The 18,233-nt window shown below is 53.8% G+C and overlaps 1 protein-coding gene and 2 long non-coding RNA genes across 3 annotated transcripts; 2 read left to right on the top strand and 1 right to left on the bottom strand.

Moving 5' to 3' along the window:
- Nucleotides 1–7,368: 7,368 nt before the first annotated feature.
- LOC146750954 (uncharacterized) lies at nucleotides 7,369–8,181 on the top strand. Its single transcript, XR_014942010.1, has 2 exons — nucleotides 7,369–7,472; nucleotides 8,078–8,181. It is a non-coding gene; the product is annotated as an uncharacterized LOC146750954 (long non-coding RNA).
- Nucleotides 8,182–10,513: 2,332 nt separating this feature from the next.
- On the top strand, nucleotides 10,514–10,907 carry LOC146750953 (uncharacterized). Its single transcript, XR_014942009.1, has 2 exons — nucleotides 10,514–10,594; nucleotides 10,804–10,907. It is a non-coding gene; the product is annotated as an uncharacterized LOC146750953 (long non-coding RNA).
- A 2,439-nt stretch (nucleotides 10,908–13,346) lies between these two features.
- LOC146750952 (creatine kinase M-type-like) lies at nucleotides 13,347–17,068 on the bottom strand. The gene is made up of 2 exons (XM_085535918.1): nucleotides 16,851–17,068; nucleotides 13,347–13,569 (listed from the first exon to the last, which is right to left on the bottom strand). The coding sequence occupies exons 1-2, from the start codon at nucleotides 17,002–17,004 to the stop codon at nucleotides 13,391–13,393; spliced, it is 333 nt and encodes a 110-aa protein (XP_085392044.1). The 5' UTR covers nucleotides 17,005–17,068; the 3' UTR covers nucleotides 13,347–13,390.
- Between the last annotated feature and the right edge of the window lie 1,165 nt (nucleotides 17,069–18,233).

Raw genomic sequence — 18,233 nt, 5'->3', positions numbered from 1 at the left:
CAATGGAGATAATGGGGGTTAATGGGGATAATGGGGGTAATAGGGGATAATGGGGATAATAGGGGATAATGGGATAATGGGGATAATGGGGGATAATGGGGATAATGGGGATAATGGGGGTAATGGGGATAATGGGGTCAATGGGGATATTGGGGATAATGGGGATAATGGGGGACAATGGGGATAATGGGGACAATGGGGACAATAGGGGATAATGGGGACAATGGGGACAATGGGGATAATGGGGACAATGGGGACAATGGGGATAATGGGGATAATGGGATAATGGGGATAATGGGGATAATGGGATAATGGGGATAATGGGGACAATGGGACAATGGGGATAATGGGGATAATGGGGTCAATGGGGATAATAGGGACAATGGGCCAATAGGGGGCAATGGGACAATGGGGACAATGGGGACAATGGGGATAATGGGACAATGGGGATAATGGGACAATGGGATAATGGGGATAATGGGGACAATGGGGATAATGGGGATAATGGGGATAATGGGACAATGGGGATAATGGGGATAATGGGGGGCAATATGGGACCCCACAGAGCCCCACTGAGCCCCATAGAGAACCTAAGAGAACATTGGGACCCATAGAGACCCCATAGAGACCCATAGACACCATTGAGACCCATAGACACCATAGAGACCCATAGAGACCTCATAGAGACCCAAGGAGAACAATGGGACCCTTAGAGACCCCACAGAGCCTCTTAAAGCCACATAGAGACCCATAGAGACCCCATAGAACCCCATAGAGAACCACAGAGACCCACAGAAACCCCATAGAGATGATGGGACCCCACAGACTCCATAGAGACCCCATAGACTCCACAGACCCCATAGAGCCCCATAGAGCCCCATAGAGACCCCATAGAGACCCATAGAGACCCATAGAGCCCCATAGAGACCCCGTAGAGACCAAATAGACCCCATAGAGACCCCATAGAGACCCATAGAGACCCCATAGAGACCCCATAGAACCCCATAGAGAACCACAGAGACCCAAAGAAACCCCATAGAGATGATGGGACCCCACAGACCCCGTAGAGACCCCATAGACTCCACAGACCCCATAGAGCCCCATAGAGACCCCATAGAGACCCATAGCGACCCCATAGAGCCCCATAGAGACCCCATAGTAGCCATAGACCCCATAGAGACCCCATAGAGACCCATAGAAACCCCACATAGACCCACAGAGATGCCGTTTATTGCAGCCATACAGCATGTATTGGGTTCCCCACCCCCTTTAATCAATGGGGCAGGTGGTTCCCCATAGAGACCCCATAGAGACCCATAGAGACCCCATAGAGACCCATAGAGACCCATAGAGACCCCATAGAGACCCATAGAGACCCCATAGAGCCCCATAGAGACCCATAGAGACCCATAGAGACCCAAGGAGAACACTGGGGCCCATAGAGACCCCATAAACCCCACAGACCCCATAGAGCCCTATAGAGACCCCACTGAGCCCCACAGGGACCCCATAGAGACCCATAGACCCCATAGAGACCCCATAGTGGCCATAGACCCCACAGAGCCCCATAGAGACCCCATAGAGTCCCACAGAGACCCATAGACCCCATAGAGACCCATAGAGACCCCATAGAGACCCATTGAGACCCCATAGAGACCCCATAGAGACCCATAGAGACCCATAGAGACACAGAGAGACCCATAGAGCCCCATAGAGACCCCATTGAGCCCCACAGGGACCCCATAGAGACCCATAGACCCCATAGAGACCCCATAGAGACCCATAGAGACCCCATAGAGCCCCATAGAGATCCATAGAGACCCATAGAGCCCCATAGAGACCCATGTAGACCCCATAGAGCCCCATAGAGACCCCATTGAGCCCCACAGGGACCCCATAGAGACCCATAGAGACCCATAGAGACCCACAGAGACCCCATAGGGACCCATAGAGACCCATAGAGACCCATAGAGTCCCATAGAGACCCACAGAGACCCATAGAGACCCATAGAGACCCAAGGAGAACACTGGGGCCCATAGAGACCCCATAAACCCCACAGACCCTATAGAGCCCCATAGAGACCCCACTGAACCCACAGGGACCCCATAGAGACCCATAGACCCCATAGAGACCCCATAGCAGCCATAGACCCCACAGAGACCCACATAGACCCACAGAGACTCTGTTTATTGCAGCCATACAGCATGTATTGGGATCCCCATCCCCTTTAATCAATGGGGCAGGTGGTTCCCCATAGAGACCCATAGAGACCCCATAGGGCCCCATAGAGACCCATAGAGACCCCATAGAGACCCATAGAGACCCCATTGAGCCCCACAGGGACCCCATAGAGACCCATAGACCCCACAGAGACCCACATAGACCCACAGAGACTCTGTTTATTGCAGCCATACAGCATGTATTGGGATCCCCACCCCCTTCATCAATGGGGCAGGTGGTTCCCCATAGAGACCCCATAGAGACCCATAGAGACCCCATAGAAACCCATAGAGACCCCATAGAGACCCCATAGAGACCAATAGAGACCCGTAGAGCCACATAGAGACCCCATAGAGCCCCATAGAGACCCCATAGAGACCCATAGAGACCCCATAGAGACCCCATAGAGACCCATAGAGACCCCATAGAGACCCATAGAGACCCATAGAGACCTCATAGAAACCCATAGGGCAGAATGGGGCCATAGACACCCCATAGAGTCCCATAGAGACCCATAGAGACCCCATAGAGACCCATAGAGACCCCATAGAGCCCCATAGAGACCCCATAGAGGCCACAGACCCAATAGAGACCCCATAGACCCCACAAAGCCCCATAGAAACCCCACATAGACCCACAGAGACTCTGTTTATTGCAGCCATACAGCATGTATTGGGATCCCCACCCCCTTTAATCAATGGGGCAGGTGGTTCCGATCCGGTTCCGGTTACTTCTGGGCCGGGATCATGTCGTCTATGGGCTGGTTCTGCTCCAGTTTCTTCTCCATCTCCACCATCAGTTTGACCCCATAGAGACCCCATAGAGACCCATAGAGACCCCATAGAGACCCATAGAGACCCATAGAGCCCCATAGAGACCCCATAGAGACCCCATAGAGACCCATAGAAACCCCATAGAGACCCCATAGAGCAGAATGGGTACATAGAGACCCATAGAGACCCATAGAGACCCCATAGAGACCCCATAGAGTCCCATAGAGACCCATAGATACCCCATAGAGACCCACTGAGACCCCATAGAGCCCCATAGAGACCCCATTGAGACCCCATAGAGACCCATAGGGACCCCATAGAGACCCATAGACCCAATAGAGACCCCATAGAGACCCATAGACCCCACAGAGCCCCATAGAAACCCCACAGAGACCCACATAGACCCACAGAGACTCTGTTTATTGCAGCCATACAGCATGTATTGGGATCCCCACCCCCTTCATCAATGGGGCAGGTGGTTCCCCATAGAGACCCCATAGAGCCCCATAGAGACCCATAGAGACCCATAGAGACCCCATAGAGATCCATAGAGACCCATAGAGACCCATAGAGACCCCATAGAGCCCCATGGAGACCCCATAGAGCCCCATAGAGACCCCATAGAGCCCCATAGAATCAAGGTGGTTCCGATCCGGTTCTGGTGGGTGGTTCCGGTTACTTCTGGGCCGGGATCATGTCGTCTATGGGCTGGTTCTGCTCCAGTTTCTTCTCCATCTCCACCCCATAGAGCCCCATAGAGACCCCATAGAGACCCATAGAGACCCATAGAGACCCATAGAGACCCATAGAGACACAGAGAGACCCATAGAGACCCCATAGAGACCCATAGAGACCCCATAGAGACCCCAGAGAGACCCATAGAGACCCCATAGAGACCCCATAGAGACCCATAGAGACCCATAGAGACCCATAGAGACACAGAGAGACCCATAGAGACCCCATAGAGTCCCATAGAGACCCATAGAGACCCCATAGAGACCCATAGAGACCCCATAGAGTCCCATAGAGACCCCATAGAGACCCATAGAGACCTCATAGAAACCCATAGGGCAGAATGGGGCCATAGACACCCCATAGAGTCCCATAGAGACCCGTAGAGACCACATAGAGACCCATAGAGACCCCATAGAGACCCATAGAGACTCATAGAGACCCATAGAGACCCCATTGAGCCCCACAGGGACCCCATAGAGACCCATAGACCCCATAGAGACCCCATAGAGACCCATAGACCCCATAGAGACCCCATAGACTCCATAGACCCCACATAGACCCACAGAGATGCCGTTTATTGCAGCCATACAGCATGTATTGGGATCCCCACCCCCTTTAATCAATGGGGCAGGTGGTTCCCCATAGAGACCCCATAGAGACCCATAGAGACCCCATAGAGACCCCATAGAGACCCATAGAGACCCCATAGAGACCCCATAGAGACCCCATAGAGACCCATAGAGACCCCATAGAGACCCATGTAGACCCCATAGAGCCCCATAGACCCCATAGAGACCCATAGAGACCCCATAGAGACCCCATAGAGACCAATAGAGACTCGTAGAGCCACATAGAGACCCCATAGAGACCAAATAGACCCCATAGATACCCCATAGAGACCCATAGAGACCCCATAGAGCCCCATAGACCCCATAGAGACCCATAGAGACCCCTAGAGACCCATAGAGACCCCATAGAGACCCATAGAGACCCCATAGAGACCCATAGAGACCCCATAGAGCCCCATAAAGACCCCATTGAGCCCCACAGGGACCCCATAGAGACCCATAGACCCCATAGAGACCCCATAGAAACCCATAGAGACCCCATAGAGACCCCATAGAGACCCATAGAGACCCCATAGAGTCCCATAGAGACCCATAGAGACCCATAGAGACCCCATAGAGACCCACAGAGACCCCACAGTGGCCATAGACCCCATAGAGACCCCATAGACCCCATAGAAACCCCACAGAGACCCACAGAGATGCCGTTTATTGCTGCCATACAGCATGTATTGGGATCCCCACCCCCTTTAATCAATGGGGCAGGTGGTTCCGATCCGGTTCTGGTTACTTCTGGGCCGGGATCATGTCGTCTATGGGCTGGTTCTGCTCCAGTTTCTTCTCCATCTCCACCCCATAGAGACCCATAGGGACCCCATAGAGACCCCATAGAGCCCCATAGAATCAAGGTGGTTCCGATCCGGTTCTGGTGGGTGGTTCCGGTTACTTCTGGGCCGGGATCATGTCGTCTATGGGCTGGTTCTGCTCCAGTTTCTTCTCCATCTCCACCATGAGTTTGACCCCATAGAGACCCATAGAGACCCCATAGACACCCCATAGAGACCCCATAGAGACCCATAGAGACCCCATAGAGACCCATAGAGACCCCATAGTGCAGAATGGGACCATAGAGACCCCATAGAGTCCCATAGAGACCCATAGAGACCCCATAGAGCCCCATAGAGACCCCATAGAGACCCATAGAGCAGACTGAGACCCATAGGGACCCCATAGAGACCCAGAGAGCAGAATGGGACTCGTAGAGACCCCATAGAATACAATGGGACCCATAGAGACTCCATAGAGTCCCATAGAGCCCGATAGAGACCCCATTGAGCCCCACAGGGACCCCATAGAGACCCATAGACCCCATAGAGACCCCATAGAGACCCCATAGAGACCCATAGAGACCCATAGAGACCCATAGAGACCCATAGAGACCCTATAGAGACCCCATAGAGACCCATAGAGACCCCATAGAGTCCCATAGAGACCCATAGAGACCCCATAGAGACCCCATAGAGACCCCATTGAGCAGAATGGGACCATAGAGAACCCATAGAGTCCCATAGAGACCCACAGAGACCCCGTAGAGACCCATAGACCCCATAGAGCCCCATAGAGACCCCATAGAGACCCATAGAGACCCCATAGTGCAGAATGGGACCATAGAGACTCCATAGAGTCCCATAGAGACCCACAGGGACTCCATAGAGACCCATAGACCCCATAGAGACCCCATAGTAGCCACAGACCCCATAGGGACTCCATAGACTTCACAGACCCCATAGAGCCCATAGAGACCCCATTGAGCCCCACAGGGACTCCATAGAGACCCATAGACCCCATAGAGACCCCATAGTAGCCATAGACCCCATAGAGACCCCATAGACCCCATAGAAACCCCACATAGACCCACAGAGACTCTGTTTATTGCAGCCATACAGCATGTATTGGGATCCCCACCCCCTTCATCAATGGGGCAGGTGGTTCCCCATAGAGACCCCATAGAGCCCCATAGAGACCCCATAGAGACCCCATAGAGACCCCATAGAGCCCCATAGAATCAAGGTGGTTCCGATCCGGTTCTGGTGGGTGGTTCCGGTTACTTCTGGGCCGGGATCATGTCGTCTATGGGCTGGTTCTGCTCCAGGTTCTTCTCCATCTCCACCATCAGTTTGACCCCATAGAGCCCCATAGAGCCCCATAGAGACCCCATAGAGACCCATAGAGACCCCATTGAGCAGAATGGGACCATAGAGACCCCATAGAGACCCATAGAGACCCCATTGAGCCCCACAGGGACTCCATAGAGACCCATAGACCCCATAGAGACCCCATAGAGACCCCATAGAGACCCCATAGAGCAGAATGGGTACATAGAGACACCATAGAGTCCCATAGAGACCCCATAGAACCCCATAGAGAACCACAGAGACCCAAAGAAACCCCATAGAGATGATGGGACCCCACAGACCCCGTAGAGACCCCATAGACTCCACAGACCCCATAGAGCCACATAGAGCCCCATAGAGACCCCATAGAGCCACATAGAGACCCCATAGTGGCCACAGACCCCATTGAGCCCCATAGAAACCCCACATAGACCCACAGAGACTCTGTTTATTGCAGCCATACAGCATGTATTGGGATCCCCACCCCCTTCATCAATGGGGCAGGTGGTTCCCCATAGAGACCCCATAGAGACCCATAGAGCCCCATAGAGACCCATAGAGACCCCATAGAGACCCATAGAGACCCATAGAGACCCCATAGAGACCCATAGAGACCCATAGAGACCCATAGAGACCCCATAGAGACCCATAGAGACCCCATAGAGACCCATAGAGACCCCATAGTGCAGAATGGGACCATAGAGACCCCATAGAGTCCCATAGAGACCCACAGGGACCCCATAGAGACCCATAGAGACCCCATAGAGACCCATAGAGACCCCATAGAGATCCCATAGAGCCCCATAGAGACCCCATAGTGGCCATAGACCCCATAGAGACCCATAGAGACCCCATTGAGCCCCACAGGGACCCCATAGAGACCCATAGTGGCCATAGACCCCATAGAGACCCATAGAAACCCCACATAGACCCACAGAGATGCCGTTTATTGCAGCCATACAGCATGTATTGGGATCCCCACCCCCTTTAATCAATGGGGCAGGTGGTTCCCCATAGAGACCCCATAGAGACCCATAGAGACCCCATAGAGACCCATAGAGACCCATAGAGACCCATAGAGACCCAAGGAGAACACTGGGGCCCATAGAGACCCCATAAACCCCACAGACCCCATAGAGACCCCATTGAGCCCCACAGGGACTCCATAGAGACCCATAGAGCCCCATAGAGACCCCATAGACTCCATAGAGACCCCATAGAGACCCATGTAGACCCCATAGAGCCCCATAGACCCCATAGAGACCCATAGAGACCCCATAGAGTCCCATAGAGACCAATAGAGACCCATAGAGACCCCATAGAGACCCATAGAGACACCATAGAGACCCATAGACTCCATAGACCCCATAGAGCCCACAGAGACCCATAGAGACCCCATAGAGACCCATAGAGACCCCATAGAGACCCATGTAGACCCCATAGAGCCCCATAGACCCCATAGAGACCCATAGAGACCCCATAGAGGCCACAGACCCCATAGAGACCCATAGAAACCCCACAGAGACCCACATAGACCCACAGAGACTCTGTTTATTGCAGCCATATAGCATGTATTGGGATCCCCACCCCCTTTAATCAATGGGGCAGGTGGTTCCGATCCGGTTCCGGTTACTTCTGGGCCGGGATCATGTCGTCTATGGGCTGGTTCTGCTCCAGTTTCTTCTCCATCTCCACCATGAGTTTGACCCCATAGAGACCCATAGAGACCCACAGAGACCCCGTAGAGACCCATAGACCCCATAGAGACCCCATAGACACCCCATAGAGACCCCATAGAGACCCATAGAGCAGAATGGGACCCATAGAGACCCCATAGAGTCCCATAGAGACCCACAGGGACCCCTTAGAGCCCCATAGAGACCCCATAGAGCCCCATAGAGACCCCATAGAGACCCATAGAGCAGACTGAGACCCATAGGGACCCCATAGAGACCCAGAGAGCAGAATGGGACCCGTAGAGACCCCATAGAATACAATGGGACCCATAGAGACTCCATAGAGTCCCATAGAGACCCAGGGGAAACAATGGGACCCATAGAGACCCCATAGAGTCCCATAGAGACCCACAGAGACCCCGTAGAGACACATAGACCCCATAGAGCCCCATAGAGACCCCATAGAGACCCATAGAGACCCATAGAGCAGAATGGTTCCCATAGAGACCCATAGAATACAATGAATCCCATAGAGACTCCATAGAGTCCCATAGAGACCCAGGGGAAACAATGGGACCCATAGAGACCCCATAGAGACCCATAGAGACCCACAGAGACCCCGTAGAGACACATAGACCCCATAGAGACCCCATAGAGACCCATAGAGACCCATAGAGACCCCATAGAGACCCATAGAGACCCCATTGAGCCCCACAGGGACCCCATAGAGACCCATAGACCCCATAGAGACCCCATAGAGACCCATAGAGACCCCATTGAGCCCCACAGGGACCCCATAGAGACCCATAGACCCCATAGAGACCCCATAGAGACCCATAGAGACCCCATAGAGACCCATAGAGACCCCATAGAGACCCCACAGACCCCATAGAGACCCCATAGAGACCCATAGAGACCCCATAGAGACCCCACAGACCCCATAGAGACCCCATAGACTCCATAGAAACCCCACATAGACCCACAGAGACTCTGTTTATTGCAGCCATACAGCATGTATTGGGATCCCCACCCCCTTCATCAATGGGGCAGGTGGTTCCCCATAGAGACCCCATAGAGCCCCATAGAGACCCATAGAGACCCCATAGAGCCCTATAGAGACCCCATAGAGACCCCATAGAGACCCACAGAGCAGAATGGGACCAATAGAGACCAATAGAGACCTCACAGAACCCCAAAGAGCCCCATAGAGACCCCATAGAGACCCCATAGAGACCCATAGAGACCCCATAGAGACCAATAGAGACCCCATAGAGGCCCCATAAAGCCACATAGAGTCCCATAGAGACCCATAGAGACCCCACAGACTCCACAGACCCCATAGAGCCCTATAGAGACCCCATTGAGCCCCACAGGGACCCCATAGAGACCCATAGACCTCATAGAGACCCCATAGTGGCCATAGACCCCATAGAGCCCCATAGAAACCCCACATAGACCCACAGAGACTCTGTTTATTGCAGCCATACAGCATGTATTGGGATCCCCACCCCCTTCATCAATGGGGCAGGTGGTTCCCCATAGAGACCCCATAGAGCCCCATATAGACCCCATAGAGACCCATAGAGACCCCATAGAGACCCCATAGAGACCCATGTAGACCCCATAGAGACCCCATAGACCCCATAGAGACCCATAGAGACCCATAGAGACCCCATAGAGACCCATAGAGACCCATAGAGACCCCATAGAGACCCATAGAGACCCCATAGAGACCCATGTAGACCCCATAGAGCCCCATAGACCCCATAGAGCCCCATAGAGACCCCATAGACTCCATAGACCCCACATAGACCCACAGAGATGCCGTTTATTGCAGCCATACAGCATGTATTGGGATCCCCACCCCCTTCATCAATGGGGCAGGTGGTTCCCCATAGAGACCCCATAGAGACCCATAGAGACCCATAGAGCCCCATAGAGACCCCATAGAGACCCATAGAGCCCCATAGAGACCCCATAGAGACCCATAGAGACCCCATAGAGCCCCATAGAGATCCATAGAGACCCATAGAGCCCCATAGAGACCCATGTAGACCCCATAGAGCCCCATAGAGACCCCATTGAGCCCCACAGGGACCCCATAGAGACCCATAGAGACCCATAGAGACCCACAGAGACCCCATAGGGACCCATAGAGACCCATAGAGACCCATAGAGTCCCATAGAGACCCACAGAGACCCATAGAGACCCATAGAGACCCAAGGAGAACACTGGGGCCCATAGAGACCCCATAAACCCCACAGACCCTATAGAGCCCCATAGAGACCCCACTGAGCCCCACAGGGACCCCATAGAGACCCATAGACCCCATAGAGACCCCATAGCAGCCATAGACCCCATAGAGACCCCATAGACCCACAGAGACTCTGTTTATTGCAGCCATACAGCATGTATTGGGATCCCCACCCCCTTTAATCAATGGGGCAGGTGGTTCCCCATAGAGACCCCATAGAGCCCCATAGAGACCCCATAGAGACCCCATAGAGACCCATAGAGACCCCATAGAGACCCATAGAGACCCATAGAGACCCCATAGAGACCCATAGAGACCCATAGAGACCCATAGAGACCCCATAGAGCCCCATAGAGACCCCATAGAGCCCCATAGAGACCCCATAGAGCCCCATAGAATCAAGGTGGTTCCGATCCGGTTCCGGTTACTTCTGGGCCGGGATCATGTCGTCTATGGGCTGGTTCTGCTCCAGTTTCTTCTCCATCTCCACCATGAGTTTGACCCCATAGAGATCCATAGAGCCCCATAGAGACCCATAGAGACCCATAGAGACCCCATAGAGACCCCATAGAGCCCCATAGAGACCCCATAGAGACCCCATAGAGACCCATAGAGACCCATAGAGACCCCATAGAGACCCATAGAGACCCCATAGAGACCAACAGAGACCCGTAGAGCCACATAGAGACCCCATAGAGACCAAATAGACCTCATAGATACCCCATAGAGACCCCATAGAGACCCCATAGAGACCCATAGAGACCCATAGACCCCATAGAGCCCCATAGAGACCCCATAGACTCCATAGAGACCCCATAGAGACCCATAGAGACCCCATAGAGACCCATAGAGACCCCATAGAGACCAATAGAGACCCGTAGAGCCACATAGAGACCCATAGAGGCCACAGACCCAATAGAGACCCCATAGACCCCACAAAGCCCCATAGAAACCCCACATAGACCCACAGAGACTCTGTTTATTGCAGCCATACAGCATGTATTGGGATCCCCACCCCCTTTAATCAATAGGGCAGGTGGTTCCGATCCGGTTCCGGTTACTTCTGGGCCGGGATCATGTCGTCTATGGGCTGGTTCTGCTCCAGTTTCTTCTCCATCTCCACCATGAGTTTGACCCCATAGAGACCCATAGAGACCCATAGAGACCCCATAGAGACCCATAGAGACCCCATAGAGACCCATAGAGACCCATAGAGACCCATAGAGACTCATAGAGACCCATAGAGACCCATAGAGACCCTATAGAGCCCCATAGAGACCCCATAGAGACCCCATAGAGACCCATAGAGACCCATAGAGACCCCATAGAGCCCCATAGAGACCCATAGAGACCCATAGAGACCCCATAGAGACCCATGTAGACCCCATAGAGCCCCATAGACCCCATAGAGACCCCATAGAGTCCCCATAGAGACCCCATAGAGGCCCCATAAAGACCCCATTGAGCCCCACAGGGACCCCATAGAGACCCATAGACCCCATAGAGACCCATAGAGACCCCATAGAGACCCCATAGAGTCCCATAGAGACCCATCGAGACCCATAGAGACCCCATAGAGACCCCATAGAGACCCATAGAGACCCCATAGGGCCCCATAGAGACCCATAGAGACCCCATAGAGACCCATAGAGCAGAATGGTTCCCATAGAGACCCATAGAATACAATGAATCCCATAGAGACTCCATAGAGTCCCATAGAGACCCAGGGGGAACAATGGGACCCATAGAGACCCCATAGAGCCCTATAGGGACCCCATAGAGACCCATAGAGACCCCATAGAGACCCATAGAGACCCCATAGAGACCCCATAGAGACCCCATAGAGACCCTATGGAGTCCCATAGAGAGCCATAGAGAGCCGTAGACCCCATAGAGACCCATAGAGACCCCATAGAGACCAATAGAGACCCGTAGAGCCACATAGAGACCCATAGAGACCAAATAGACCCCATAGAGACCCCATAGAGCAGAATGGGTACATAGAGACCCCATAGAGACCCATAGAGACCCCATAGAGACCCACAGAGCAGAATGGGACCAATAGAGACCAATAGAGACCCCATAGAGACCCCATAGAACCCCAAAGAGCCCCATAGAGACCCCATAAAGACCCATAGAGCCCCATAGAGACCCCATAGAGACCCCATAGAGACCCATAGAGACCCCATAGAGACCCATAGAGACCCATAGAGACCCCATGTAGACCCCATAGAGCCCCATAGAGTACCACAGAGACCCAAAGAAACCCCATAGAGACGATGGGACCCCACAGACCCCATAGAGCCCTATAGAGACCCCATTGAGCCCCACAGGGACCCCATAGAACCCCATAGAGACCCATAGAGACCCATAGAGACCCATAGAGCCCCATAGAGACCCCATAGAGACCCATAGAGACCCCATAGAACCCCATAGAGACCCATAGAGACCCCATAGAGACCCCATAGAGACCCATAGAGAGCCATAGAGACCCCATAGAGACCCATAGAGACCCCATAGAGACCCATAGAGATCCATAGAGACCCCATAGAGACCCACAGGGACCCCATAGAGACCCAAGGAGAACAATGGGACCCATAGAGACCCCATAGAACCCCTTAGAGCCCCATAGAGACCCCATAGAGACCCATAGAGACCCCACATAGACCCCATAGAGTTCCATAGAGACCCCATAGAGACCCATAGAGACCCCATAGAGACCCCATAGAGACCCATAGAGACCCCATAGAGACCTATAGTGCAGAATGGGACCCATAGAGCCCCATAGAGACCCCATAGACCCCACAGAGACCCACATAGACCCACAGAGACTCTGTTTATTGCAGCCATACAGCATGTATTGGGATCCCCACCCCCTTCATCAATGGGGCAGGTGGTTCCCCATAGAGACCCCATAGAGACCCATAGAGACCCCATAGAGCCCCATAGAATCAAGGTGGTTCCGATCCGGTTCTGGTGGGTGGTTCCGGTTACTTCTGGGCCGGGATCATGTCGTCTATGGGCTGGTTCTGCTCCAGTTTCTTCTCCATCTCCACCATGAGTTTGACCCCATCCACCACCATCTGAACCTGCTCCACCTCCGAGAATCCCAAACGATCCGCGTTGGAAATGTCGAACACCGAACCCACAGCAGCCGTGTCCACACCGCCTATGGGGCAGGGATCACATTGACAGCCCCATAGAGACCCATAGAGACCCATAGAGACCCATAGGGACTCATAGAGACCCATAGAGACCCATAGAGACCCATAGGGACTCATAGAGACCCATAGAGACCCATAGAGACCCATAGAGACCCATAGGGACTCATAGAGACCCATAGAGACCCATAGAGACCCATAGGGACCCATAGAGACCCATAGAGACTCATAGAGACCCATAGGGACACATAGAGACCCATTGAGTGACCCCATTACACCGCCTATGGGGCAGGGATCACATTGACAGCCCCATAGAGACCCATAGAGACCCATAGAGACCCATAGAGACCCATAGGGACCCATAGGGACCCATAGAGACCCATAGAGACCCATAGAGACTCATAGAGACCCATAGGGACACATAGAGACCCATAGAGACCCATAGGGACCCATAGAGACCCATAGGGACCCATAGAGACCCATAGAGACCCATAGGGACACATAGAGACCCATAGAGGCCCATAGGGACTCATAGGGACCCATAGAGACCCATAGAGACCCATAGAGACCCATAGGGACCCATAGAGACCCATAGAGACCCATAGGGACCCATAGGGACCCATAGAGACTCATAGAGACCCATAGGGACCCATAGAGACCCATAGGGACTCATAGAGACCCATAGGGACCCATAGAGACCCATAGGGACCCATAGAGACTCATAGAGACCCATAGGGACCCATAGGGACCCATAGAGACCCACTGAGTGACCCAACTGAGACCATTGAGACCATTGACCCCATTGACTCCATTGGCCCCATTGACTCCATTGGCCCCATTGACTCCATTGACCCCATTGACCCCATTGAGCTCCATTAATCCCATTGACGCCCATTGACCCCATTGACTCCATTGGCCCCATTGACTCCATTGACTCCATTGAGCCCCATTGACCCCATTGACCCCATTGAGCTCCATTAATCCCATTGATGCCCATTGACTCTATTGACTCCATTGGCCCCATTGACCCCATTGACTCCATTGACCCCATTGACCCCATTGACTCCATTGACTCCCATTGATCCCATTGATCCCATTGATCCCATTGACTCCATTGACCCCATTGACTCCATTGACTCCATTGACTCCATTGAGCCCATTGAGACCCATTGAGCCCATTGACCCCATTACACCGCCTATAGGGCAGGGATCCCATTAACGCCACTCAGCCCCATAGAGACCCATAGAGACCCATAGAGACCCATAGAGACCCATAGAGTGACCCCATTACACCGCCTATAGGGCAGGGATCCCATTAACAGTCAGCCCCATAGAGACCCATAGAGACCCATAGAGACCCATAGGGACCCATAGAGTGACCCCATTACACCGCCTATAGGGCAGGGATCCCATTGACGACTGTCAGCCCCATAGAGACCCATAGAGACCCATAGAGACCCATAGAGACCCACTGAGTGACCCCATTGAGTGACCCAACTGAGACCATTGACCCCATTGACCCCATTGACCCCATTGAGCTCCACTGACCCCATTGAGCCCATTGAGACCATTGACTCCATTGACTCCCATTGACTCCATTGACTCCATTGACACCATTGACTCCATTGACTCCCATTGATCCCATTGATCCCATTGATCCCATTGACTACATTGACCCTATTGACTCCATTGACTCCATTGACTCCATTGAGCCCATTGACCCCATTGACCACACTGGCCCCATTGACTCCATTGGCCCCATTGAGCCCCATTGACCCCATTGACTCCATTGACCCCATTGACTCCATTGACTCCATTGGCCCCATTGACTCCATTGACCCCATTAACTCCATTGACCCCATTGACCCCATTGACTCCATTGACTCCATTGAGCCCATTGACTCCATTGACCCCATTGACTCCATTCACTCCATTCACTCCATTGACTCCATTGACCCCACTGACTCCATTGAGCCCACTGAGCCCCACTGACCCCATTACACCGCCTATAGGGGAACAAGAACAACACTGAGCCCCATTGAGCCCCATTGACCCCATTACACCACCTATAGGGCAGGGATCCCATTAACAACAGTCAGCCCCATAGAGACCCATAGAGCCCCATTGAGTGACCCCATTGACCCCATTACACCGCCTATAGGGCAGGGATCCCATTGACAACTGTCAGCCCCATAGAGACCCATAGAGTGACCCCATTACACCGCCTATAGGGCAGGGATCCCATTGACAGTCAGCCCCATAGAGACCCATAGAGACCCATAGAGTGACCCCATTCAGCCCATTGAACCCAGAGAGCCCATTGACCCCATTGAGTGACCCCATTGAGTCCATAAACCCCATTGACCCCACAGACCCCACAGACCCTATTACCCCCATTAACCCCATAACCCCATTACTCCCATTCGCCCCATATCCCCCATTGACCCCGCTGCCCCCATAGCCCCCTATAGCCCCATTCCCCCCATTACCCCCATTGACCCTATTGCCTCCATTACCCCCATTACCCCCATAACCCCCATAACCCCATTAACCCATTGACCCCATTACCCCCATTGACCCCACTACCCCCATTACCCCCATTACCCCCATTGACCCCACTACCCCCATAACCCCATTCACCCCATAGCCCCCATATCCCCCATATCCCCCCATAGCCCCAATGACCCCATAGCCCCCATATCCCCCATTGACCCCGCTGCCCCCATAGCACCCTATAGACCCATTCACCCCATAGCTCCATTGACCCCATATCCCCCCATTGACCCCATAGCCCCCATATCCCCCATTGACCCCACTACCTCCATTCCCCCCATTCCCCCCATTGACCCCACTGCCCCCATTACCCCCATTACCCCCATTGACCCCGCTGCCCCCATAGCCCCCTATAGCCCCATTCACCCCATAGCCCCCATTGACCCCACAGCACCCATAGCCCCCTATAGTCCCATTCACCCCATAGCCCCCATTTACCCCACAGCCCCCATAGCCCCCTATAGCCCCATTCACCCCATAGCCCCATTGACCCCATATGCCCCCATTGACCCCATTACCCCCATTAACCCAATTACCCCCATTGACCCCATCACCCCATTACTCCCATTCTCCCCATTCCCCCCATCACCCCATTACCCCCATTGACCCCATTACCCCCATTGACCCCATGTCCCCCATATCCCCCCATAGCCCCAATGACCCCATAGCCCCCATGTCCCCCATTACCCCCATTGACCCCATAGCCCCCATACCCCCATATCCCCTTATCCCATACCGGTGCCCCGTTTCTGTAGGCGCAGCCTTGTTAGGATCTCCTCGAATTTGGGATGTTGGCTGAGTTTGGGCAGTTTGACGTGGACGCCGCCGCGAAGCCCCGTGCCCAGGTTGGACGGGCAGGTCAGGATGTAACCCAGGTGCTCCGTCCACATAAAGGGGTGTCCGGCCTTCTTAAAGATCTCCTCGATCTGATGGGGGGGATATGTGGGGTTAGAGGGGGTGTATGGGGAGATATGGGGGGTTAGAGGGGAGATATGGGGGGTTAGAGGGGAATACGGGGGGATATGGGGGGGATATGGGGGGATATGGGGGGTTATAGGGAGGAGATGGGGGTTTAGAGGGGGATATGGGGGGATATGGAGGTATATGGGGGGTTAGAGGGGGATATGGGGGTATATGGGGGGTTAGAGGGGAGATATGGGGGGATATGGGGGGTTAGAGGGGGGATATGGGGGGATATGGGGGGTTAAAGGGGGGATATGGGGGGATATGGGGTGGATATGGGGGGTTAGAGGGGGATATGGGGGGGATATGGGGGGTTATAGGGGGTATAAAAGGGGGGTATGGGGGGTCAGAGGGGGGATATGGGGGGTTATAGGGAGTATAAAGGGGGGTATGGGGGGTCAGAGGGGGGATATGGGGGGTTAGAGGGGGATAGGAGGGATATGGGGGTATATGGGGGGTTAGAGGGGGGATATGGGGGGATATGGAGGGATAGAGGGGGGATATAGGGGTTAGAGAGGGGATATGGGGGTTAGAGGGGGGATATGGGGGGATATGGGGGGATATGGGGGGTTAGAGGGGGGATATAGGGGTTAGAGAGGGGATATGGGGGGTTAGAGGGGGGATATGGGGGTTAGAGGGGGGATATGGGGGGATATGGGGTGATATGGGGGGTTATGGGGAGATATGGGGGGATATGGGGGGATATGGGGGAATAAAGGGGGGTATGGGGGTTAGAGGGGGATATGGGGGGATGGGGGTGGATATGGGTGTTAGATGGGGGGATATGGGGTTAGAGGGGAGATATGGAGGGATATGGGGGGTTAGAGGGGGGATATGGGGGGTTATAGGGGGGGATATGGGGGTTAGAGGGGGGTGAGAGGGTTAGAGGGGGATATGGGGGGGATATGGGGGGATATGGGGTGTTAGAGGGGGATAGGGGGGGTTAGAGGGGGTATGGGGGGTTATGGGGAGATATGGGGGATTTAGGGGAAATAAGGGGATTTGGGGGGTTGAGGGGGAGAGGGGGAGGGGGGGTGGGGGTATTTGGGGGTCTTGAGGGGGGATTTGGGGGGATTGGGGGTTAGGGGGGATAGGGGGGATATGGGGGGGGGTGGGGGGATATGGGGTGGATATGGGGGTGTGTGGGGTTTGGGGG

Source organism: Coturnix japonica, unplaced genomic scaffold (genome assembly GCF_054131305.1).
Source record: "Coturnix japonica strain WE unplaced genomic scaffold, WE-NBRP24 Scf231, whole genome shotgun sequence".
Taxonomy (NCBI): Eukaryota; Metazoa; Chordata; class Aves; order Galliformes; family Phasianidae; genus Coturnix; species Coturnix japonica.
The sequence above is the reverse complement of the archived record's forward strand: the minus strand, read 5'-3'. Positions and strand labels throughout refer to the sequence as shown.